Consider the following 24,837-nt stretch of genomic DNA (forward strand, 5'->3'; position numbering starts at 1 on the left):
AATTCCCTTCCCTGTTTTAATGGCAGCAATTAGATACTATCTATCCTTTCTCTTGTCTCAAATTCTCTCCCTAGTGTTATCTTACTAGGTTCAGGTTCAGCTTGAATTTGTGGCAGGTTGTTATTAATCTTACCTAAAAAAAATTAGCTTACTTTCAAGACTTATGTTGCTCATGGTGGTCATGCCCTTTTTGTTAATGTGTGTCCCCTGCAGTCCCAGAGTGCCCTGGCCCATGCCCTGCAGAAGGCTCAGCATGACTGTGACCTTCTACGAGAGCAGTATGAGGAAGAACAAGAGGTCAAGGCTGAGCTGCACCGGACCTTATCCAAAGTCAATGCTGAAATGGTGCAATGGAGAATGAAGTATGAAAACAATGTCATCCAGAGAACAGAAGACTTGGAGGATGCCAAGTGAGTAGGGCAAGGCTATCCTTAACCTAGAGTTAGTCACATGGAGCAGTATGAGAATAATGACTCTGTCTCCAAGGCCTCGTGGTATGCACTTCACAAATCCTTGCTGAGTGCAGGAACAAGCCCAAAACCAAAGCTGAAACATGCACTGCTGGTAAGAAGCACACTCTGTAGAGGGACTAAAAATATAAAAAGTATAATACAAAGTGACAGAGACTATAAAGAGGTCCTGGGGAGAGAAAGGAGGCTCTTTCTAGGGGCACAAGGGAAGTTTTCATAAAAGATGTGACTTTGAGCCATGGTGTGAAAATAGGCTATCACTTAAAACCCTGTATTTCATTTGTAACGCCGTAATAATTGAGTCCATGTGCGTACGTGTCTCCATCAAAGTCGTTGTGTCCCTGGTCTACAACTTGTAGACTACAAAGTAGTCTGTGAAGATGGACAGGGAAGCTGGAAAAAAATGTTAGGATCTGTCATCATGTCTTCTAGGACAAAGGTTGCTTTGAAAAGAAATCATGCCCAGGCCACCCCTAAGGTTAGAATATCAATTTTATAGCCATTTCTATGTAAAGGTTTTAAAAGTTCTTAGGAGGTACAGAAGTTTGGGGCACAGCTGAATTGAGACTCAGTACCAGGGTACAGAACTGAAGCATTTTGCTTAGAGGCCAGGAAACTGTATCTTTAAGAGAAATTGTCAAACCCCAGCTTATAATCATTAAAGGTTTACTCAAAAGAATGTGTCCCTGGCTTGGTAGCTTGGCAAAAATCCAGGGAAGATCAATACATTTCTCTTTAGCTTCAACCAGAAATAATGTTTTTCAGTTCTTCACCTAAATCTTTGAGAGGCATTGCTGTGCAATTGCTGAACAGCCGCTGTGTTTTGTCCCAGAAGGGGTACCAAGTGATCCATCTCTGTACCCACAGTAACTTAAAAAGAGCTTTAGAATGACAGATACTAAAAATACCTACAGTAGGTGTTTTATCAAAACTCTGGACCACAGAAAGTTTTGGCTTTGAACTGAGATGCCCTCTTATATCCAAATATGGTATTTACTTCTGAAGTAAGATTTTTCCCCCCTTCTAATGATTGAGGAATTCAGGTGAAATTGCCTATCATTCTTTTGGGATTGGGTAGGAAAGAGCAAAAGAATATGACCACATGGGTTTGTTGGAACTAGTTCTGTAGTATGTAATAACTAAAGAGAATAAAGGGCATACATGGTACTCTCTGAAGACACATTTTTACTTTCAAATTGGTGGGATATTGAATAAATAAAACTTTGTCTGTATTATGCTTTTCCTCTAAATCACCTCAGGGAGGTAGGCAGCTACAAAACAATCTAGGGTCCTGGTTTCTTTTTTTATTATTAAAGTTAAAGATTTGCCTGCTTTGATTTCCAGGCTGGGGTTCAAATGATGAGTTAGTTTAGCAGACTCAAGCTCATCTAAGACCCATTGTACTGCTTCTGAATTCTAAGTTCCCCAAGGATAAGGATTTAGTTTCTTAATTTCCAATATCCCTTTACATATTCGAGATAACTAAATAGGTACTTATGGTTGGCAAGTTAAGGAGCAAAATAGTAGTTGATATTAAACATAGAACAAAGTTATTGGTAAAACAAGGGTAGCCAGTTTGTCCAGTTTGCCCTGGATGTTTCCTGTTTTAGCTTTGAAAGTCTCATGTCCTGGTGCATTAGTCCGTTCTCACACTGCTAGTAAAGACATACCCAAGACTGGGTAATTTATAATGGAAAGAGATTTAATTGACTTACAGTTCACCATGGCTGGGGCGACCTCAGGAAACTTACAATCCTGGTAGAAGGGGAAGCAAATACGTCCTTCTTCACATGGTGGCAGGAAGAGAAGTGAGTGAGTAAAAAAGGGGAAAGCCCCTTATAAAACCATCAGATCTCATGAGAACTTACTCGCTGTCATGAGAACAGCATGAGGGTTACCGCCTCGATGATCAAATTACCTCCCACCAGTCCCTCCCACGACATGTGGGGATTATGGGAACTACAAGATGAGATTTTGGTGGAGACACAGCCAAACCATATCACCTGGTGAAACCCCTCAGTCCCAGGCAGTCCAGTATGATCGGTTACCCAAAGTGAAACTCCTATTTTCTTTGATCAACAAGCATTTCTAAAGTAGTTAAAATATATGTAATTATTTCACTTGACTCCTACTGCCTTAAGTCAGGTAAAGCATCAGAATCTCCTCTTAACATTTAAGAAACATGAAGCAGAGAAGTAAAGTGAGTATGGTTAGGAAGCCGGGGGCAGAGTGTTGTTAGAGCCTAGATGCTTCCTGGATCCTGAGCACATAGGGGTTTTTGCAGGATTCCACCAAAAGGGGGCTTTATTACCACATTGCTCTGTTGGGCTAGTTATGCAGTCCTATTAATTCTGGAGAACCTTTTTTCTGTTTAATAGCAGTAGATGAGAAAAAGCTTTGGTACATACAGTACTTTTCATCTAAGAAGTATAATGAATGAGTAAGAATGGGACTGCCAGCAACCCTGTAGGAGATGTAAGCAACAGAACACATTGCATCCATTAGAATTCCTAATAGTAGCATATTATGGGGGTGGTGGGGAAAGAAGCACTGTAATAAACTACTCCATCTCAGAGATGCCCAAGGAAGAGCAGATGGGGGCTAAAGAACCCCATAAGAACAGTAGGACCTGTTAAGTGAGCATAATGAGATGGGTTTGGGAATATAAATCTGGAGAGAGGAGCTGAGGTGGAGAACAAACTCGGAGAGAAGAAAGAATTGTGTCATGTTTAGGAGCCACATGATGAGAGAAAATAAGCAGGAAAAAGCAAGAGAGTGTTCTTTAGAAGCAACACAGCCAAGGAGCTCTTTAGTGACTACATATGGCTACAGATTTGTAAGGTGCTTACTGTTGGTAGGGTGTTTGGTACAATCTTCCTTTTTCCCCCCTTCTTAGGAAATAATCAAGTCAGTATTGCTTATTAGAGCTTTAGGATAAGCAAATATTTGTAGGAATTCAAAGAGATTCTGAGTTCCAAGTGCAGGTTGGCAAAGGGGGAAAATAAAGACCCCATGCACACAGGAGGCAGAGGATGGTGGTCATAGACAGTGAGGTCACTTTCAGATAGGAGCTGCTGTTGCTTTATACCACTAAGTCCACTGCAGAGGCGCCATCTTACTTTGCACCCAAGCTCTATCTTTAATCCAGGGCAGACTTGATGAGCTCTCTGAGAGTTATTGCCTCACTCACTCTTTGGGTGTCCTCCTTTCTCAGGAAGGAACTGGCAATTAGATTGCAGGAGGCAGCCGAAGCCATGGGGGTGGCCAATGCCAGAAATGCTTCCTTGGAGAGAGCCAGGCACTGGCTGCAGCTGGAGCTCGGGGAAGCCCTGTCTGACCTCGGGAAGGTCCGCTCTGCAGCATCCAGGCTGGACCAGAAGCAGCTGCAGTCTGGCAAGGCCCTTGCTGACTGGAAGCAGAAGCACGAGGAGTCTCAGGCGTTGCTGGATGCCTCTCAGAAGGAAATTCAGGCTCTCAGTACAGAGCTCCTCAAGCTCAAGAACACCTATGAGGAGAGCATCGTGGGCCAGGAGACACTCAGGAGGGAGAACAAGAACCTCCAAGGTACACCGAGCTGGGCTCAGAGCCAAAGCCGGAGCGGGTAGCTCAGGGAGAGCCCTGGCTACAGGCAAGGCTGTCTTCAGCATTTTCACATTCCCATCATGTTTTAACTTTTCAATTTTTATACTTCTGTTTGACTTTTTTTTTTTTTTACTTTAGATGCTATTTGTATCAAATTAATTCTAAAAGTAAGACTAGTTTCCTACCTTTAACTTCAGTTCCCCTCTGTAAAGGAAGCCAGTGCTGAGAATTTCTTGATATCCACAACCTTACCAAGATTTTCCATGTGTGCTATACTCAAGTGTGTAGTTTTTACCCAAATTGCATATTGTTCTACACCTTTTTTTGGTATATGAATATATTTCCCGATTTAATGAATATTCCTGTAGCCCATACTATGTACCAGGCACTGTTTAACTATTTATTGTTAAATTTTCAGAATAGTCTAGTGTTAGTTTTCTCATCTGTAAAATGAAGGTTATATAGGTCATAAGTTGAGTAACTTGTTCAAATTCACATTTGATAAATCGTAGATCTGGGATTTGAGCCCAGACAGCACGGCTCCAGCATATACGCACTTAACTACTGAGCTGTGCAACCTTCCCACGTACCTTGTGGCTCTTTGCATGCCTGTACATGGAGACCTACCATAAGCTTTTTAATAGCTACATAGTGTTTTGTAATAAAGATGGCTATCATTTAACTAGACTTTATTCATTTTAGATCCAATTATTCACAAATATGAATAATCCTACATTATATATCCCTATACATGTATTTATGCACATGTAAAAATATTTCAGTAGAATGGGTCCCTGGAAAAGAAATTGCTGGGGTAATGAAATGAATTTTTAAATTTTGATTTACTGCCAAACAGCCTTTCAAAGAGGCTGCCAACTTATCCCAGCACCAACAGCAATGTGCATGAAAACCCTGAGATGCCCTGGAAGCAAGTTCATTACTGTTGGAAGCGTAAATGAAGCTTACTTTCTGTTGACCTACATAGTCTATGATCAAGGCACTAGATGGAGACGTGACGGGTGCTAAAACAGTGGTTAGAAAACTTTAGCTACATCCAAACCAGCTGGAGGGCTTGTTAGAGCACAGATGGCTGGGGCCCACCCCCAGAGTTTCTGACTCAGTAGGTCTGAAGGATTTTTATTTCTGACAGTTTTCCAGGTGAGGCCAGTGCTGCTGATCTGGGCACCACCTTTGGACTGGGGTGGGGTTTGAATATTGAGTGAGCTTTTGCCAAAGCTCTCCAGGTGATTCTAAGGTGCAGTCAGAGTTGAGAACCTCTTCCCTGATTTTCTTCTTGATAACCCATCTTTAGGAGAGCACTTCTCAGAGAAGAATTTATTATGCAATGAAAATTTCCATCTAACATATTTGTCTTTGTAACTTCTAAAAATTCTCATCATATCACATCACAGCCCAGGATCTCAGAACCAGAGGAGCAGGTGACCTATTGAGCTCCTTCCACCATCTCTGAAATGGGTAATTCTCTGAGCTACTTGGCCCTATACCACACCTCTTAGGTACTAAAGGCAGAACTGACCATAACAATATCAGGTGGAAGAGGTTTTGTGACTTCTGGATGTCCTATTCTGTTTGTCAAAGGCTTATGTTCATGAGAGACTAGGAAAAAACACTCAAGTGCTTGAGCTAAAGCCACTATCTTCCTTGGGCCCCTTCTGATTCTCTGGCCTATCTGGGGCCATGCCTTGGATGCTGGCAGATATTGATCCAGCTTTCACTTTAAGTTCCTGTCTCAGTGTTGAGTGGTGGCAGAAACAATGGCAGCCCCTAGTGTTGACAGCTAAGCACTTACACTGGAAGGGTAGGGACTCCAGGTCTGTGTTCCTCCGGGTGGAACCTGGAAAGACTCTAATGAACAGGACTGCCATGTAAAGTTGCAAAGGTTGTCCAGTGTACAATACTCTGAAGCACCATCCTCACCATTTGTTGTAGACAATTTTCAGATGGCAAAAGACTATATGAAAAAATGAATACCCTTTTAAAATTTCTAGGTCCCATATAGGCTAGGTCATCAAGTTACCAAGGGTGGCATGAGGCCACTGTTCCACTGGGCTGGAAGAATCTGTTGTGCCTGGTATCATTGGTTTGAGACTGAGCCCAATCACTAACTTTGTTTTTCTTACCTCTATCTCCAGAAGAGATTTCTAATCTGACAAACCAGGTTAGAGAAGGGACCAAGAACTTAACTGAAATGGAAAAGGTCAAGAAACTAATTGAACAAGAGAAGACAGAAGTCCAGGTGACACTGGAAGAAACAGAGGTATTATCACCAGGGAGAAAAAGTTTTCACTGTGACAAGGCAGAAGATCTGCATTCTAGCAATAACAACAGCACCAATGAAAGGACACATATTCAAATGTTTATTTACTATATGCTAGGCACTCTGCCAAATGCATAATTTTAATATAATCACCGTAGCAAACTACTGTCCCCATTTTATAAAAGACGAAATTGAGACTCAGAGAGCAGGATACACAACAGTGAATGCAAATCTCCTGATTGTAGTAAAAACAGGAACTATGTCTATCTTATTCGCTAGTTTATCCCCAGTGCCCAGACCCTCACTACTCAACATGTGGCCCATGGACATCACTTGGGAGGCTGTTAGAAATTCAGAATCTCAGCCCTCTGCCCATCTCTGTTGAATCAGGATCTGCATTTTAACAAGATCCCTTGGTGGTTCATATGCACATTAATATTTGAGAAGCACTGGCCTAGAACATTGCCTGGAGTGTAGTAGAGGCTCAGTAAATATTTGTCAAATGTTGAATGAATAAATATTCTCATAGCTGCCCCCTCTTTAAAGAGTCAGTCATAAAAACTTTTCAAATTTTTTTCCCCAAAAACTTTTGGTAGTTTCAGAAATAAGATTCAAAGTGATGTTGTCAAACATTTGTTTCTGAAAGCTCATCTTTGTGCAGATTGACAGGAGGGTTTTCAGTGTTATGGATTCACAGTTCAGGAAAAGTCTCTGGCTTTATCTCTGAGTGTGCATTAGCAATTGAAAGGATCTCTAAGAAGACATTTCGCCAAAGAAGGTAAACTAACAAGGAAGTCATCTTATCATGATTCTTAGGTGGTTAAGAAGCCCTGTGTAGCCTCTTCTCAGAGCTGAACTTCATCTTCCTGACTCAGCCTTTGAACAAGTACTCAGACACATTAAAATACAGCCCTGACCCTCCCACCAGTAGAAAAAGAAAAAAGATTTTTGAAAGGTGTGGCAGTCAGTGTTAGGCAGGGGTCTCTTGGAAGGTATGGCGATGGAAAACAAGACCCCAAAGGACCGCTCTGTGCCAAGCATTGTCTGTTAAATTTACCTCACCGTTATGATTCCAGAAGAAACTTCCAAGCAAATGTGTCCATATTACCCTCTGTATAGAGTTGTCAGGCAGCAGCTCTCGCCCTGTTATACATAAATGTTTCCTGAGGCCATCTAACTTTATACAGACTCCTTTCCGTTGGCAGTGTGGTGAACTTTGTACACAGTTGGTGAACTTTGTTTTGTTTACTTGTTCCCTTTGGCTCTCTGGCTATCCTGGCAAGGGACTTTTTGAAGCCACCACCTTAACTGAAAGAAGTAAATTTTATGATAGAAATTTCAAGTACTATGACAAGCCAGTGAAAAATACAACTGGCACGGGCCATTTTTGTCCTGTATAACACAGAGGCATCTTTGTGTATTCAGTCGATTATCACCTGGGTCAAGGGTGAGAATGACAGGAAGGCCATAGTGCTCAAACCATTTAGTACCACTAGATGGCAACACATTCTATTGGCATTTTCTCCACTTCTATCCTCAGCCACATCCATAAATACTTCATCAACTTGGACATGTATTTGTAACATTGCGTTATTTATTTTCCTGGGTGAGCCTTTATGAGAAACTTTATCAGATTTTTTTTAAAGCCATAAAACTCAAATTATCCCAGGTCATCTTCCCTAAAGATTCACTTTCTCAGTGCATTTTAGAGGGTTAGAGGTGACAGTTTCCTCTTGAAGTAACTACACTATTCCCTCTGAGGAAATTGTTATCCAAGCATTTGTTTTTGAGTGTGCATTAGCAATTTTATTTTCTTTTATATTGAAGGTAGTATCAAGAGAACATCAATGGAGGTCTTATTAAAATTCCCATCATCTTTTTATTTTTATTTTAAAATTGCAACTCAGTTTTACTTTTTTACTTTTGGTCATATCTGCTAAGCACTCCTTAAAAGAGGCTATAAAAAAATTACTTCTGCCCTTAGGACTGCCTGTAGCTAACTGACCACAAAATTGCATCACCCCTTATGCCCTTATATCATTGGTATTCTGCAAGTGTTTTTGGATTTCTTCTTTTATATACATTTTTAGCTTCAGGACAGGCTTTAAAGATTTAGCCAAACCTATGCTTTTAGAATTGAATTGCCTTTATAACATCCCTGCAAATAATTGCCTTAACTATATTTGAATACACAAAGGGGCAAGGAATCTTCTGCCTGTCAAAGAAATTCATTTGCGGTACTGGTACCAATTATGGTGTTAATGGCTCACGCTGAGTGTTACACGTCAGGTACATCCTAAATTCCTTTATTTGTTCTTCATATGACAATATTTGGACACTACCCTGTTGTTTGTTCTCTGAATACGTCCAACTTTTCCTCTATCCCCTCGTGATGTCCAGAATTTAATAGAAGATTCCAGGTAGGAGTTATCACCTTCCTTGTTCTAGCTCTGATACTTTTTAAAATTTATCCCAAAGTTGGAATATGTTAGAAAAAGTCAAGAGTAATACTTCAAAAAGTTTAAATATAGTCACAGACAAGAATGAAATTTTCTATCTTAAAATAGGCTTTAAAATTCTAGTTCTGGAGCTACAGCTGAAAGACCTAAGAATGTCAAATCTGTAAGTGAAATGACAAATGAAAGCAGTTGCTTGTCTCACTGTTGCAATCTCTAGGGACCTGACTTGAACCTATATCTCTCCCAGTAACTCTAAGAAAGCTACATTAATGACATATGTTTTGGGAAAAAAAATACAATTTTGTCTAAAAGTGGACTTCATTTAATGCTTTTTATTTGTGTATTCCAGGGAGCCCTGGAACGTAATGAAAGCAAGATTCTTCGTTTCCAGCTTGAACTCTTGGAAGCTAAAGCAGAACTTGAAAGAAAGCTTTCAGAGAAAGATGAAGAAATAGAAAATTTTAGGTATTTAAGATGATTTTGATGTGTAACAATTATGTATTTCTGAATCCTTGACTAAACAGAGCTCATTATGTCTGGCTGCTTTTATGGCCCCTGTTGGAGCATTACTAAAGAAACTTAGCGTAACTCTATATTATTATCTTTTATATACAATATCTATAATCTTGTATAGATATTCCTTTATACACAATTAGATATCCCTTTATACACAATTGTGTATAGATATTCCTTTACACACAATTAGATGTCGCTTTATACACAATTGTGTACAGATATTCCTTTATATCAATAGTGGTGAGCGTACTAGATATCTATATACAATTATTGCCAGATTTTATAATTTTCTTATATTTGAGGAGCTTCTACTGTCATGTGAGACTCAAGACAACACCAAATAAATGATTATATTTATAAGGACTGTGCATACTGTCTGCGTGTCCCTATAATGCCACGTTCTTGGGCATTAAGAAATTGACTGAAAATGCTGAGCCATGGAGAAAAAAATTAAAAAATTAAAAAATTCAGTGCTGTACTTTCAGACCAGAGTGAAGTTTTCACATACCCCCTGCCTGTACCTGTAGCCATTTGTTTGAAGAGGAGCAGAAGCCAAGAGCTAAGCTGCTTATTGAATCCTTGTTAAAGCAGCTGAGTCTTAATAGTCAGGAAACTGAATTAGACAGGACTCATGGGTTGCAGAATTTTTTCTTAGCTTTGTCATAACAAGCTGATGACTTTAGACATTCCACTTTTTAGCTTCTCAGTGAAGTGAGGGGATAAAAGCAGCCCCTACATGTCACAGAAGGTGGTGAGGAAGATCAGTAGGCTGATGTTGGCAAAGCACTTCACACGCTGTAGATCAAAGGCACAATTATAAACACATGGAATTAACGATGATTATATTATCTAATCTGTTCCCTTAAGTCAATGCCATATGTCAGCAAGAAAAATCATTTGAGCCTGAGATTCAACTGGCAACTTACTTTCAATGTATTTGTTAAACAGTCTTTTTTTAAGAAAAAGATAAAAAACCCTGTTAACATGTTCAATTGAACTGACCTCTTTCCCATAGCCCATTTTTAGACAAAACTCTCAAGGGGGTCAATTTTTTAATAGGGTGTCAAGCCAAATTTGGCCTTCTATGTGCTTTGAGTTATCTTTGCTCTCACTCACTGGCATTTTCTTCTATAGGACTGACTGTGGCGTGGAATTCTGATCTACTTAAGAGGTTCTGAGTCAGTGTCTAAAAGAATTTTTTTGATGAAGGGCAAAAACCCTGGGCCTTGATATTTGCCCTACTTCTTTCCACAAGGAATAAAAATGAATGTCTCCTTGTGCAGATAAAAAAAAAAAGCAACAAATAACACTGACTTCAAGTAATATCAGACCTGTGCCTATAAATAAACCCAGCTGAGGAGAAATGAATCCTCAGAGAGCCTGTGTCTCGTCAGCTACATCTGAATGTCGTAGAGCAGTTCACCAGTTATAATAATCTTAGTGTGAAAAAAAGCCAGAGATCCAAAGAGCTAGGGCTGGAAGAAGAAAGAACTGAAGAATAAGCATGAGCCATGAGGAGCTGAGAAAAGAAGGGGCGGACTGGAGGCAGGGGGGTGAGCTATTCATAAATTTTAGTTAATGATTCATAATAACTATAATAGGTAGGTCCAGAAAGAAAAGATGAGCTTATCTTACAAAATATCACAAGTACCAGCCCAGACCCTTTCTGCTCTGAGCACAGATTGTATCAAAATGCCAAGGTTTAATCTGATAGTTTGACTTTGGGGCTAGCAAGGGCATCTTAAGGAAACTGAATAGAATGCCAGGAGAAAAAAAAAAAGCCAATCACAAGATTCCAAGCAATCAGTGACAAGCTAGGGAAGTTATAGAACAAGCAAAATATTGCCTGATGGCAAGATGAGGTTCAAGGTCCTATGCTCATATAACCCATCATTAACTCCACAGAAACAGAAGGTGCCCAGGAAGACAGGACCTGGTAAGTAAGTTAAAGGGACCAAGAAAGCAAGAGAAAGAGACCCACAGGCAAAGGCAAAACCTTGATAGTACAGCAAACTGGGTAACTCATTCAACTCATTCTCTGCTGCCAAGCCATGTCTTCCACTCTGGTGAGGCCTGATTCTGAATGAGCCCAGCCTGGAGGCCTGTTGGGGGTGAAAAGTACAAGCAGCTGGTATGTGTGTGATATGTTTCACTTGTTCAACAGATATTGGAGTGCTTAATGTTCACCAGACACTGTGCCTCATATTCTGGTCAGGGCTTCATAGACATTTTTGGATGATAGGGTATTCTATTTATTTCTATAATAAATAAATAATGTTATAGTTGACATAGGTAGAGGCAGGGAGGTGACGATGCAGTCACTGATGGAAGGAGAAGAAGAGCTGGTAGCTGGCTTTGATCTTCCTGTCTTATTAGACAGAGGAAACAAGGCCAGCTTGAAGGCCAACTCATTGCCATAATTGCCATGTTAGTCAAGCCCTACTGCATGGCCCAAGACTGAGCTGACAACAGGTTGGTCAGGTGCATCCTGTATCTTCAGGGAACTCTCTGATTGGAGGAAATGTTGAAATGTGAGAGTCGTCACACTGATCCACAGCCATGGTCTTTCTGAGCTGTATTCTGCTCTCCCAGACACACCCAGAGAGGTGTTTTTGGGAATGAGGCACTGAAATTCTTTATTCTGTCATACTGCATTTGGTTGTTTTGGGTTGATCACTGATTGAAAGGCTAGGCAAGCTATTTCTCTAAAGGGTCAGATGTTAAATGCTTCACTAGCTACATGTTTTGTTTGCCACAGAGATGTGGCAACTACTTAACACTGTAGTTGTAGGTTGGAAAAAGCCATAGACAATAGGAAATAAATGGGCATGGTGGGATTTGGCCCACAGCCCATAGTTTTCCCAACCCTGGTCTAGAGCTCCAGGTATATAGTAATGTTCCTTCTGTAAAGTCCACTCCTCTGAACTCAGTCATGTCAAACTTTGCCACGTGGTCTTAATTTATATACACCGTCTGACTTGGTTTCTTTTATTGTCTGAGTGAATCTCTGCCAGAATATGCTCAAATCTTTTCCCACTTCTAAGTAAAATATTTTTGAGTGTCTTTGAAAATTAGAACCTCAAACTCAGACATAGTAGCAAAATAACTTGTTAATTATTTTAAAGCTGGCTCATATGTATTTGGATTAAGAAAAAAATCTCTTATTTCTCTGACATAGATTAGCAATATCCTAAGGGAAATAAATGACCTATTGCATTGTCAATGATTTAAATGCTAAGCTAATGATTTAAAATCATTAGCTCTTCCAAGTTCTATCATCTTGATTTTTCTTTGCATTTGTTTTTTAAACTGTATTTCACATTTTAGGAAAAAGAAGGTACTTCTTCCTATATTGCCCTTGGTCCTGAATGCATCATTTTTCTTAAAGAATGTACTTAAGGGAGTTTTCATTTTAAAGATTTCTTGACTCTGTATGAAACGTGTTGATTGTTTAGCAGCCATTCTCCAGGACTGTATTATACCCATGCCTCTTAAACCATCTCACTTTTTACTTGTCTGCAGGCATTCATGTAGTTCCATAAACAACTGTGGGAAAAGTGCAGTTTGAAACATGCAGTTTGTCTGCTTAAGTAGAATGTATTTCTGTACAGACGATTTTGACACCAGGCTGGGGATGCTTCAGTGTTCCTGTGTAAGGAGAGTCAGCTGTGGCAAAAATGAGAGTTTCCCAATGTAGGACAGATAAATGTCTGACAGATTTTGGTGATGTGGAGTGTGAGCATCCCTGTATTGGTTTACTATGGCTGTCATAACAAAATGCACAGATGGGTGGCTTCAACAGTGGAAATGTATTTCCTTACAGCTCTGGAGACTAAAGCTTCGAGATCAAAGTGTTGGCAGGTTTGATTTCTCCCGATGCCCCTCCTTGGCTTGCAGACGGTCACATTTTCACTGCATCCTCATCTGTTCTTTCCTCTGTGCACATGCATCCCTGTGTCTCTTCCTCTTCTTATAAGGACACTAACTAGTCCCATTGGATTAGGGCCCCATCCTAACAGCTTCATTTAATCTTAATTACATCTTTAAAGGCCCTATCTCCAAATATATTCTGAAGTCTTGGGGGTTAGGGCAAGAACATATGAATTTTGGGGGGGACATAATGGAGTCCCTAAAAGTCCACATTAACTTTACCTACTGGGATCCCTATAGGATTCTGATCTGGAAGCTGGACAAAAGCCCAGAGCCTAAGGACAGGCATGAGATACCAACCTTAGCTTGTGAGGACCGGGGAGATGGGGTTGGCAGAGGACAGGTGCGCACACTGGGCTCTGGAGCCAGACAGAGTTATTTTCTATACATTTCCATAATTGCTTCTGAGGCCTCCCTCACCAATGGGCAGAATGGGGGTCATGAAAAGTAGCACCTCCATCTGTCAACCAATTTCAAGCTCTGACCTTTCTCTTCCCCCTGTAGGCCGTATGCCTTCTTTTTTTCTTTTTTTTGAGACAAGAGTCTCACTTTGTCGCCCAGGCTGGAGTGCAGTGGTGCAAACTTGGCTCACTGCAACCTCTGCCTTCTGGGTTCAAGTGATTCTCCTGCCTCAGCCTCCCAAGTAGCTGGGAGTACGGACGCATGCCGCCCTGCCCGGCTAATATTTGTATTTTTAGTAGAGATGGGATTTCACCATGTTGGCCAGGCTGGTCTCGATTTGCCCACCTTGGCCTCCCAAAGTGCTGGGATTACAGGTGTGAGCCACTGCGCCTGGCCTGTTTGCCTTCTTGATTGACCTCACAGAGCTTAGGACACTGGCTTGATGACAATTCAACATGGAATCTAATTCTGATCTAATCTAATTTGTGCAGATAGGCTCTATGAGAAAGAAGAATAGAAAGGCTTTTGCCTCCTCTGTTCTCTATTATCTATCTAGCACCAGGTCCCTGTTTCATGAATTGAGCTTAACAGGGCATGTGTCAATTACAGCAGTTAAACTTTCCTGACAACCACCAAATCTTGGTGACTTAAAACAAGTAGAAGTTTATTTTTGCCTATGTTTGAGGTCATTGTGAGGTAGGATGAAGAGTGGGTCAATAACATTCGAGTCATTGAAAGACCCAGGTTCTTTCCATCTTGTGACTCCATGACCTTCTGTATGTGACCATCAAGTTTGGTAGAAAGGGGGAAGGGAGAGTGCTGGATCTCACAAGTGAACATTTCTATGGGCCAGCCCTGGAATGGTAAACTTCATTACTCCCCACGGTGCATTTACCAGAATCTAGTCACATAGTTCCAAACTAACTATAAACAGTTTGGGAAATAAAAATTCCCATGGATTCTCCCAATTTTTATTTTTTTATGGCCTTCCTAAACACATAGCTATTGTCTTCTGTCACTTTGCAAATACGTTTTTAGTTCTAGTTTTTGTTCTTAGGAAGGAATTAAAAGTGTTAAAGTAATTCAATATCACACAATTGGTTTTCTCAACCAATCTTTAGGTGTACTCTCAAACTCCTAGAGAAAGATAACCATTTTATTCTAGGAGAGTTGTGTCTCCAGGCTACTATAGCAGTATTGCTGCATCTCAGGAATTGTTCCAACCTGAGTGGCTTTTTCCTGCCTTGTTCAGACATTTTTCACCATTGAAAGTAGTTGAAATATTATGGCTGTCTGAAAGAGCATCCTTCCTTCATCCTTAGCCACTGCAGGAAACCCAGGTGTTTGCCCTAGATCATCCTTTATGGGATATCAGATAAGACTAAAGCTGCCTCACAGGAACCTTGAAAAGCTTCTTGTATTTTCCTGGATTCTTCAGGGAAGTTGGTCCGGAAACCTTACTTAGTCCATTATGGTGGACATATACTCACTAATCTAACTTCTCATTCTTTCTGTTTTTAAAATAAAAGCACTTAGACTCATTTTGTTAGTTACTTAAAATTTATCTTGAATTTTATTTTTTTTCTGTTTCTTGTACTGTTTTAAACATAGCAGGTGAATTTGATTAATTTGGATGTGTCATTTCCCCCACTCCAAATGTTATTTCAAATTAGGAGGAAACAGCAGTGTACCATTGACTCCCTGCAGTCTAGTCTGGATTCCGAAGCTAAGAGCAGAATTGAGGCTACCCGGCTGAAGAAGAAGATGGAAAAGGACCTCAATGAGATGGAACTCCAGCTTAGCTGTGCCAACCGGCAGGTGTCAGAGGCAACAAAATCCCTGGGCCAGCTTCAGATTCAAATCAAGGTATTTTAAAACTGTAAGATGGGGTAGGGAGGGGTAGAAAATGTTTCTGCTTATGGAAGCAAACTAAGCAACAGATTGTGTTCAGCAATAAAGATGAGGACAACAAATCTAATCTTTCCAGAGAGAAGGAGCATGCTTACGTCTAAACACATGGTCAGATCATGCATGCGTAGGTGCGTAGTCTATGTTGAACTTAGAGGGATCTGTATCCAGGCCCATCTTTTCTCTCCCAGGACCTTCAAATGCAGCTGGATGACAGCACACAACTGAACAGTGATCTGAAGGAGCTGGTGGCTGTGGCTGAGCGGCGCAACTCTCTTCTTCAGTCTGAACTAGAGGATCTAAGGTCTCTGCAAGAGCAGACAGAGCGTGGCCGCAGGCTGTCAGAAGAAGAGCTCCTGGAAGCAACAGAAAGAATCAATCTTTTCTATACCCAGGTGGGGCCCATATACTCTCCCTATTAGCTGGGCCAGTTGGTTGAAGGCAGTGGTTCCCACACTTGGGGCGGCCTTGGACCATGCACAGTCGCCCTGTTAAGTCTTGGATGTGCCTGTGAAGCACAGAGACAGCCTGTGCAGCAGAGCCGTGGTCATACTCTTCATTTGTTCCCAAGTATGTTATTTCCCTCAGGCTGCAACAAACAGGGTGGCATAAAGCAATGGAAGTTTATTTTCTCACATTCCTGGAGGTTGGAAGCCTGCAATCAAAGTGGCAGCCGGGCCATGCTCCCTCTGAAACCTGTAGGAAAATCCTTCCTTGCCCCTTCCTAGTTTCTGGTGGCTTACTGGCAATCTTTGCCATTCCTTGGCTTATGGATGTATCACTCCAACCTTCCGCCTTCACATGGTGTTCTCCCTGTGTCTTCACAGCATCTTCCAGCTGCGAGGGTCTGTTGCTGTCCAAATTGCCACTTTTTATAGGGGTACCAGTCATATTTGATTAAGGTCCACCCTAATGGCCTCATTTTAACTCATTTCCCCCCCGCCTCCCTTTTTTCCAGCTTCCTTTTAAACAAAATAAGACCCTATTTCCAAATAAGGTCACATTCTGATAAATTAGGGGTTAGGACTTCAACATATCTTTTTGTGTGTGTATGAGACAAAATTCAACCCATAACAATAAGCCTTATGCCAGAAGAATGGATTGTCAGGGCATCCACAGCCACGATGTTGGGGAGGGAGGGATGAACATTCCCTAATGTTCCAGAACCACTCCTGCTCCTGGTTCTCCTGCTCTCTCTAAGCCATGTGCTTCCCCAGCATCCCAGGATAAAAACGATGCTCCTGCCTTGGAGCCAGGAAAGCCCTAACAATTCTGAGTGGCTGCTGACAAATATGATACACTGTCTGGACTCTGGCTTCTAATGGAAGGTTACGTAAGTGACATGAAGCAAGAATTCTTAGATCCTTCTCCTTATCCTAGAATCAGAAGAAGCCATAGTTTCTAGGACAAACATCTATAGTAAATGGGTTGTGTGATAAGTGTTTATAGGGCACCCCCACCATAACCTGGACTGGTATGGATGGTATAGACACAGAATGTCTCCACTGTCCTAAAAAAATGAAGATTGAACTAAGCAATTGTAGTACACTGCTAAGAGTATAACGATATAGCAAGCACACCCCTACAGAATGCCTTCCTTGACAATCTGAGAGTTAGGTAGATGCACAGTATGCTTCGTCTGAGTCATGAAGGACATGTAAGAAGCCAGCCAGGTAGAGAGGAAAGTCTAGGGCAGAGGCATGGGGGCGGGGGGAAGGAGTTTAGGATTCTAAGGGAAATTCACATGCTAGAGTATTGGATGGGTAGCCAGAAGGATCAGAAATCATGCTGAGATAGGTGGGGCCAGGTCACCAGGGACCCTGAGCCTGAGAGTGATGGAGTTTGAATTTTATCTTGTAGCTCATGGAGATCCACTGAAGAATTTTGAGTAGCTAAGAGTGAAGTTATCAGATTTGCATTTTAGGAAGTTTTACTGTGGTGATTATTGTGAAGGACATATTAAAACACCTAGGGGCAGAACTGCTACACTCTGGGGCATTTAGAAACATCTGTGGGATCATTTTGGTTGCCACAGTGACTGGGAAATACCACTGGCATTTAGTGAGTAGGGTCCAGAGATACCAAAACTTCTTCAAGGTGAAGGATAATCCCAAGGAACTGCCCCTTCCAGAATGCCAATTGTCCCCCTACTGAAAAATACTGGATAAAAGAAAGTATAAACCAGAAATCTGCCTGTTGAAAGATGTTGTAATTAGTTTGTGCCTACAGTGTGACTTTTGTGTCCATGTGTATGACACAATCCCATCTGGGTACCATGTGGTATAGAACAAATAGTCTGTAGGTTATAGATAATTCCCAACAGGCTAACTCAAACATTTTTTTTCTCCTTCAAGAAAGTTTAAATACAATGAGTTGGATTCTTATAAAATAGACTACAGACTTTTTAAAAAAAGTAACTCATCCACTGTCTAGAGCAAGGGTTCCCAATCCCTGGGCCATAGACCAGTACAGGTCTGGGGCCTGTTAAGAACTGGGCTGCACAGCAGGAGGTGAGCTGCAGGAGAGAGAGCTTTGCCTCCTGTCAGATCAGCAGCAGCACTAGATTCTCATAGGAGCGCAAATGCTCTTGTGAACTGCTCATGTGAGAGATGTAGGTTGCATGCTCCTTAGGAGAATCTAATGCCTTATAATATGAGGTGGAACAGTTTTATCCCCAAACCATCTCCCCCTCCAACCCCACTACCTGGTCTATGGAAAAATTTTCTTCCATGAAACCAAAAGGGTTGGGGACCGCTGGTCTATAGTACTTAATTGCTATTGGTAACAAATCATTTGCCATGCCTATTATACATGATAATGCACCAGTAGGATCCAATATGATGCAAAATCACTAGCCTAGAGAGAGATGAGGATCAGCTAGAGAAAAAGCATGCATAGAGAGGAGAGGATTTGGGGAAAAAGAAAATTAGGTAGAGGAGACCTGGTCTCTAGGGCAGAGTTTCTGAAACTTGATGTGTACATATAAGAATCCCTAACACAAAAATGTAAATTCTCAGATCTCAGCCCAGATCCACTAAATCAGAAGCTCTGCAATGGGACCTAGAAAGTGAACATGTTCTCAGGTGCTACTGCTCATAGAAAGACTACCCTTTGACCAGCACTGGTCTAGGTGATATTATTCACAAGGACCTCTCCCCATCCTAAACCATGCTGGGGCACCTTGCAGTTATTAGAACATTATCAAGCAAAACATACTGAACCTTTTAGGGAGCCTTCTTAGCTACCTCCTGCATTTCCAGATCTCTAGCCTAGGACTAACATATGAGGCTAAATTCATCTTTGACTGATTACAAGTGCCTTTTTCAAACCTGAGCTGTGACAATCTAGATTACCTTTCTGCAAAACACTCCCTAACTCCCTTTCTCCTAAAAAAAAAAAAAAAAAAGAAAGAAAAAAAAACAGAGTAATTCAGTTTGCAAAGATTTAAAACCTTGTCTCCCTAGCAAATTTTAAATGATTCTATGTACAAACAAATTAGTATTTGTACTTGTACCTTCCTCTACAAAGAAATGGTTTCTATGGAGTCTGTTCTGTGAGCATCCAAAAAACACTTCAGGAAAATACAACTTATTTCTACCCCATCTCTCAGGCCATGGCAGTGGAAATCTTGGAGGTATATGGGGCCTGGCTCTCCATAAGGACAAAAGATGGCAGTCTCGATAAAGATGCTTCATGCCATAGAGAAGGTGGGGTAGATAGAACCAGTGATGCTGGAATATCATTCTATTTTTTATTTTTCTTTTTTGAGATGGAGTCTCACTCTGTCACTCAGGCTGGAGTGCAATGGTGCAATCTTGGCTCACTGCAACCTCTGCCTCCCAGGCTCAAGCAATCCTCTCACCTCAGCCTCCCGAATAACTGGGACCACAGCTGTATGCCACCACACCCAGCTATTTTTGGTAAAAGTTTTGGTAGAGACGGGATTTCACCATGTTGCCCAGGCTGGTCTCAAACTCCTGAGCTCAGGATATTCACCCCCCTCAGCCTCCCAAAGTGCTGGGATTACAGGCATGGGCCACCCCACCTGGCCTGGAATATCTTTCTATTTCCAAGTCTTCATCCTGCTACTGAGAAAGGCACTAGCCAGAGGCAAGTGAATGTGAAACATCTAAAGTGAAAGGAGAAATAATAAAATAGAAAGCCTATGCCTTCTATATACACTGTGAGTCTTCACAGCCTCAGAAAAGCTGGGCTTCAAACACAGACCAAATAGCAGCAAAAGGATATTTGGCCTCTAGTGTCACAACTCAGGAAGGAAAGAATTAGGGCAGCACCAACCACAGAACACAAAGAATCCTCCGTGGTAATGAGGGTACCTAAGGGCTGGAGGAGGAGGCTTATTCTGAACTACTTTCCCCACCTCCTCACTGTAAAGTAAGATAGGAAGGGAAGTAGAAAAAGAAGAGGAATGATTTTTTTTGTTTGTTTCTGGAGCAGCATACTTGGAGTTACACTTTTTATTCCCCAACCTCTGCTCCTCAGATGTCTGCAATTGACCCCAACTTCTGCTCTAGAACACTTGTTTCTACCACATCCAAAAGCAAATGGCAGAGAAACATTTCCTCAACCCATTGAAAACCAAACACGTTTGGGGCTTGTAGGTTATCTAGATACCCCTCCTCCCTTCTGATTCAGGCTGCCATCTCTTTAGTCCTGAACTTCTAATGGGTGAAATCCCTTCCATTCAAGTTTGATGGCAAAAGCCGTTTGGGGTTGGGAACATTGCTTAAGGGAATATGGCTCACTATAATAAAATTTGCTTCTGGCCAGAGCTGACTCCCATTGCATGTCCTGAACAGACCAGCTTGCATTTGCATTGCTGGTTTTTACTTGCCTAATAGGAATGCTGCTTTTCTTTAGAACACAAGCCTCCTCAGCCAGAAGAAGAAACTGGAGGCTGATGTTGCCCGGATGCAGAAAGAAGCTGAAGAGGTGGTGCAGGAGTGTCAAAATGCAGAAGAGAAGGCCAAGAAGGCAGCCATTGAGGTGGGTCCCTTGACCACCTACTCAATCCTGTCTTCCAGAGTTCACTGGCGCAGTGGCCAAGGGGCAGGGGCACATCTGCAGCCAAAAAGTATTCCATTGATTTCCCATACAGCCAAGAGGAGGTTAGTCTGACCTCTCTGCCTCCCTGTTCTCGTCTTGAAAAATGAGGCCAATTAGCTCCTCCCACCAACATACCCTGGTGATGAAAAGGAGCAGTTGAATTGCTATAAGCAAAACCTTATAAAAGCAGGAGTCTTCTTTTGTTTTGGTTAAGCCATTTTTCATTTGTGAATCAATATATCTAGTGTCTAGAAACAGTTCTTTCTGTGTTTCCTTACAAAAAGCTATTTTTCCTAGGGTCTATAACAATTTTAAGATGAGGATTTGGAAAGAATGCTTAATTCACTTATTTTTTTTTTTACAACCTGTACTACTGCTTGAAGAGCAAAATCAGGTTGCTAAAAAAGGGTTTCAGGGCTGCTGTACTTTATTTTCCAGTTGTTGATGGCAGTGATTTTCCTAAATGATGTTGAGCTCAGAGTTGGCTGCCAGCTTTGGTGCATCTTTGTAGGGACTGAAAAAAGGCCACCCTCTGGGCACCCCCTGTGGGCAGATGCAGCACTTCTCTCAGAGGGCATGGTCAGCGGAAGGTACCACTGGTAAAAATATATTAGTGGAGGGGGAGGTTTGTGTGTGGCAGATTCAGCTTTGAAGGTCCCAGAGCTTGCAGAGTGGGGCTTGGGGTTGGTTTCCGTCTCTGCTCACCCCTTCTCCATCAAGAGCTTTTGTGCAGCCCATCAAATGCACAACCATATGCAACAGCTCTGATCCTCCCACATGAAGGGAAGCAGATCCCCCTGCTAAACTAGGAGACAGGACATTTGATTATATTTTACATTAGTCACTTTAAAACTCAAAGGAGGTGAAGAGCTTGTATCTATATTTGCTCAAGTTATTTAACCCTTGGGGAACTAAAGAAAACCATTGCACCAAATCCCAACCACCTAATCGTTGTAGAATCCAGCCCCCTCTAAGAATGGGCAACCATGCCTATCACTCATCCCTTTTGTATCAAGGCACGTATTCTGATCTCGGAGGAAAATGAGATGTGTGAAAACTTGAAGATGTTTGATGGCCAAGGGAACAAATACGTGTAACGTGTAACATTTATGAAAATCCACACAGGTAGAAAGGAATAAAAATAGCTGCTCCTGTTTGATAAACGTATGCAATCATACATTATGAAGATGCTGTCTGCTTAATCGCCTTGATAAGATTTTCTTGACAGTGTTGAAAAGTGAACTCATCTCTGACCCCACCCTCCAAACCTCCCACAGTTTAGCTCTGAGTCCCAACCCCACATCACAGAATGTAATTCATTCTTTGCCCTCACCATCTGCATAGAAGTCTCACACTTAAATTCTGCAGATGGTTGGTAACCTGATAGACAGAAAAGCTTTGGCTGTGAGGGCCATATTCTTACATTAAATGCACCTAGAGATTCTCAAAACAGTTCTTAATGATTGCATGGAGACACCAAGCCCTTGTACACATAGCCAAAGCCAAGAGCAGGCTTCACAATTAACCTTTTTCATGCCAGATTATTGGCAGTGAGAGCATCTGTTACTGCCAAATTCCTGGAGCCAAACTTGTTTGTGTAGTGAATCACAGAATTATAGAAGTAAGATGTGAAAAGATTTTTGTAGGCACTTCTCCATATCTTTCCTGGTGCATTAATGTGACACCGGTTACTTTATTCAATAATCAATCATCCCAGTGCTTTATTCAGTTAAAAGCCATTGCTTCAGTTGGTCATTTTTTTTTTTTTTTCTCATAGTTTTTTTTTTTTATTATTATACTTTAGGTTTTAGGGTACATGTGCACAATGTGCAGGTTTGTTACATATGTATCCACGTGCCATGTTGATTTCCTGCACCCATTAACTCATCATTTAGCATTAGGTATATCTCCTAATGCTGTCCCTCCCCCCTCCCCCAACCCCACAACAGTCCCTGGAGTGTGATGTTCCCCTTCCTGTGACCATGAGTTCTCATTGTTCAATTCCCACCTATGAGTGAGAATATGCGGTGTTTGGTTTTTTGTCCTTGAGATAGTTTACTGAGAATGATGTTTTCCAGTTTCATCCATGTCCCCACAAAGGACATGAACTCATCATTTTTTATGGCTGCATAGTATTCCATGGTGTATATGTGCCACATTTTCTTAATCCAGTCTATCGTTGTTGGACATTTGGGTTGGTTCCAACTCTTTGCTATTGTGAATAGTGCTGCAATAAACATACGTGTGCATGTGTCTTTATAGCAGCATGATTTATAGTCCTTTGGGTATATACCCAGTAATGGGATGGCTGGGTCAAATGGTATTTCTAGTTCGAGATCCCTGAGGAATCGCCACACTGACTTCCACAATGGTTGAGCTAGTTTACAGTCCCACCAACAGTGTAAAAGTGTTCCTATTTCTCCACATCCTCTCCAGCACCTGTTGTTTCCTGATTTTTTAATGATGGCCATTCTAACTGGTGTAAGATGGTATCTCACTGTGGTTTTGATTTGCATTTCTCTGATGGCCAGTGATGATGAGCATTTCTTCATGTGTTTTTCGGCTGCATAAATGTCTTCTTTTGAGAAGTGTCTGTTCATATCCTCTGCCCACTTTTTGATGGGGTTGTTTGTTTTTTTCTTGTAAATTTGTTTGAGTTCATTGTAGATTCTGGATATTAGCCCTTTGTCAGATGAGTAGGTTGCAAAAATTTTCTCCCATTCTGTAGGTTGCCTGTTCACTCTGATGATAGTTTCTTTTGCTGTGCAGAAGCTCTTTAGTTTAATGAGATCCCATTTGTCGATTTTGGCTTTTGTTGCCATTGCTTTTGGTGTTTTAGACATGAAGTCCTTGCCCACGCCTATGTCCTGAATGGTATTGCCTAGGTTTTCTTGTAGGATTTTAATGGTTTTAGGTCTAACATTTAAGTCTTTAATCCATCTTGAATTAATTTTTGTATAAAGTGTAAGGAAGGGATCCAGTTTCAGCTTTCCACATATGGCTAGCCAGTTTTCCCAGCACCATTTATTAAATAGGGAATCCTTTCCCCATTTCTTGTTTTTGTCAGGTTTGTCAAAGATCAGATAGTTGTAGATATGCGGCATCATTTCTGAGGGCTCTGTTCTGTTCCATTGATCTATGTCTCTGTTTTGGTACATGCTGTTTTGGTTACTGTAGCCTTGTAGTATAGTTTGAAGTCAGGTAGCATGATGCCTCCAGCTTTGTTCTTTTGGCTTAGGATTTACTTGGTGATGCGGGCTCTTTTTTGGTTCCATATGAACTTTAAAGTAGTTTTTTCCAATTCTGTGAAGAAAGTCATTGGTAGCTTGATGGGGTTGGCATTGAATCTATAAATGACCTTGGGCAGTATGGCCATTTTCACGGTATTGATTCTTCCAACCCATGAGCATGGAATGTTCTTCCATTTGTTTGTATCCTCTTTGATTTCATTGAGCAGTGGTTTGTAGTTCCCCTTGAAGAGCTCCTTCACATCCCTTGTGAGTTGGATTCCTAGGTATTTTATTCTCTTTGAAGCAATTGTGAATGGGAGTTCACTCATGATTTGGCTCTCTGTTTGTCTGTGATTGGTGTACAAGAATGCTTGTGATTTTTGTACATTGATTTTGTATCCTGAGACTTTGCTGAAGTTGCTAATCAGCTTAAGGAGATTTTGGGCTGAGACAATGGGGTTTTCTAGATATACAATCATGTCATCTGCAAACAGGGACAATTTGACTTCCTCTTTTCCTAATTGGATACCCTTTATTTCCTTCTCCTGCCTGATTGCTCTGGCCAGAACTTCCAGCACTATGTTGAATAGGAGCAGTAAGAGAGGGCATCCCTGTCTTGTGCCAGTTTTCAGAGGGAATGCTTCCAGTTTTTGCCCATTCAGTATGATATTGGCTGTGGGTTTGTCATAGATAGCTCTTATTATTTTGAGATACGTCCCATCAATACCTAATTTATTGAGAGTTTTTAGCATGAAGAGATGTTGAATTTTGTCAAAGGCCTTTTCTGCATCTATTGAGATAATCATGTGGTTTTTGTCTTTGGTTCTGTTTATATGCTGGATTACATTTATTGATTTGCGTATGTTGAACCAGCCTTGCATCCCAGGGATGAAGCCCACTTGATCATGGTGGATAAGCTTTTTGATGTGCTGCTGGATTCGGTTTGCCAGTATTTTATTGAGGATTTTTGCATCAATGTTCATCAAGGATATTGG

The 24,837-nt window shown here is 41.3% G+C and overlaps 1 protein-coding gene across 4 annotated transcripts in view; it reads left to right on the forward strand.

Annotated features, from left to right (window-relative positions):
• The window catches only part of MYH15 (myosin heavy chain 15), a 172,397-nt gene that overhangs the window by 131,363 nt on the left and 16,197 nt on the right, over positions 1-24,837 (forward strand). For all 4 annotated transcript variants that reach the window (XR_009213137.1, XM_032150232.2, XM_032150231.2 and 1 more), the window contains 7 exons: positions 214-410; positions 3,685-4,034; positions 6,206-6,330; positions 9,139-9,254; positions 15,311-15,503; positions 15,737-15,940; positions 20,427-20,552. Coding sequence is in view for 3 of the 4 variants with exons in the window: in XM_032150232.2 (XP_032006123.1) it covers positions 214-410; positions 3,685-4,034; positions 6,206-6,330; positions 9,139-9,254; positions 15,311-15,503; positions 15,737-15,940; positions 20,427-20,552 (1,311 nt within the window). In the remaining variant the exon portion in view is untranslated. The remainder of the gene's footprint in view (positions 1-213; positions 411-3,684; positions 4,035-6,205; positions 6,331-9,138; positions 9,255-15,310; positions 15,504-15,736; positions 15,941-20,426; positions 20,553-24,837) is intronic.

Source organism: Hylobates moloch, unplaced genomic scaffold (assembly GCF_009828535.3).
Source record: "Hylobates moloch isolate HMO894 unplaced genomic scaffold, HMol_V3 SCAFFOLD_4, whole genome shotgun sequence".
NCBI lineage: Eukaryota > Metazoa > Chordata > Mammalia > Primates > Hylobatidae > Hylobates > Hylobates moloch.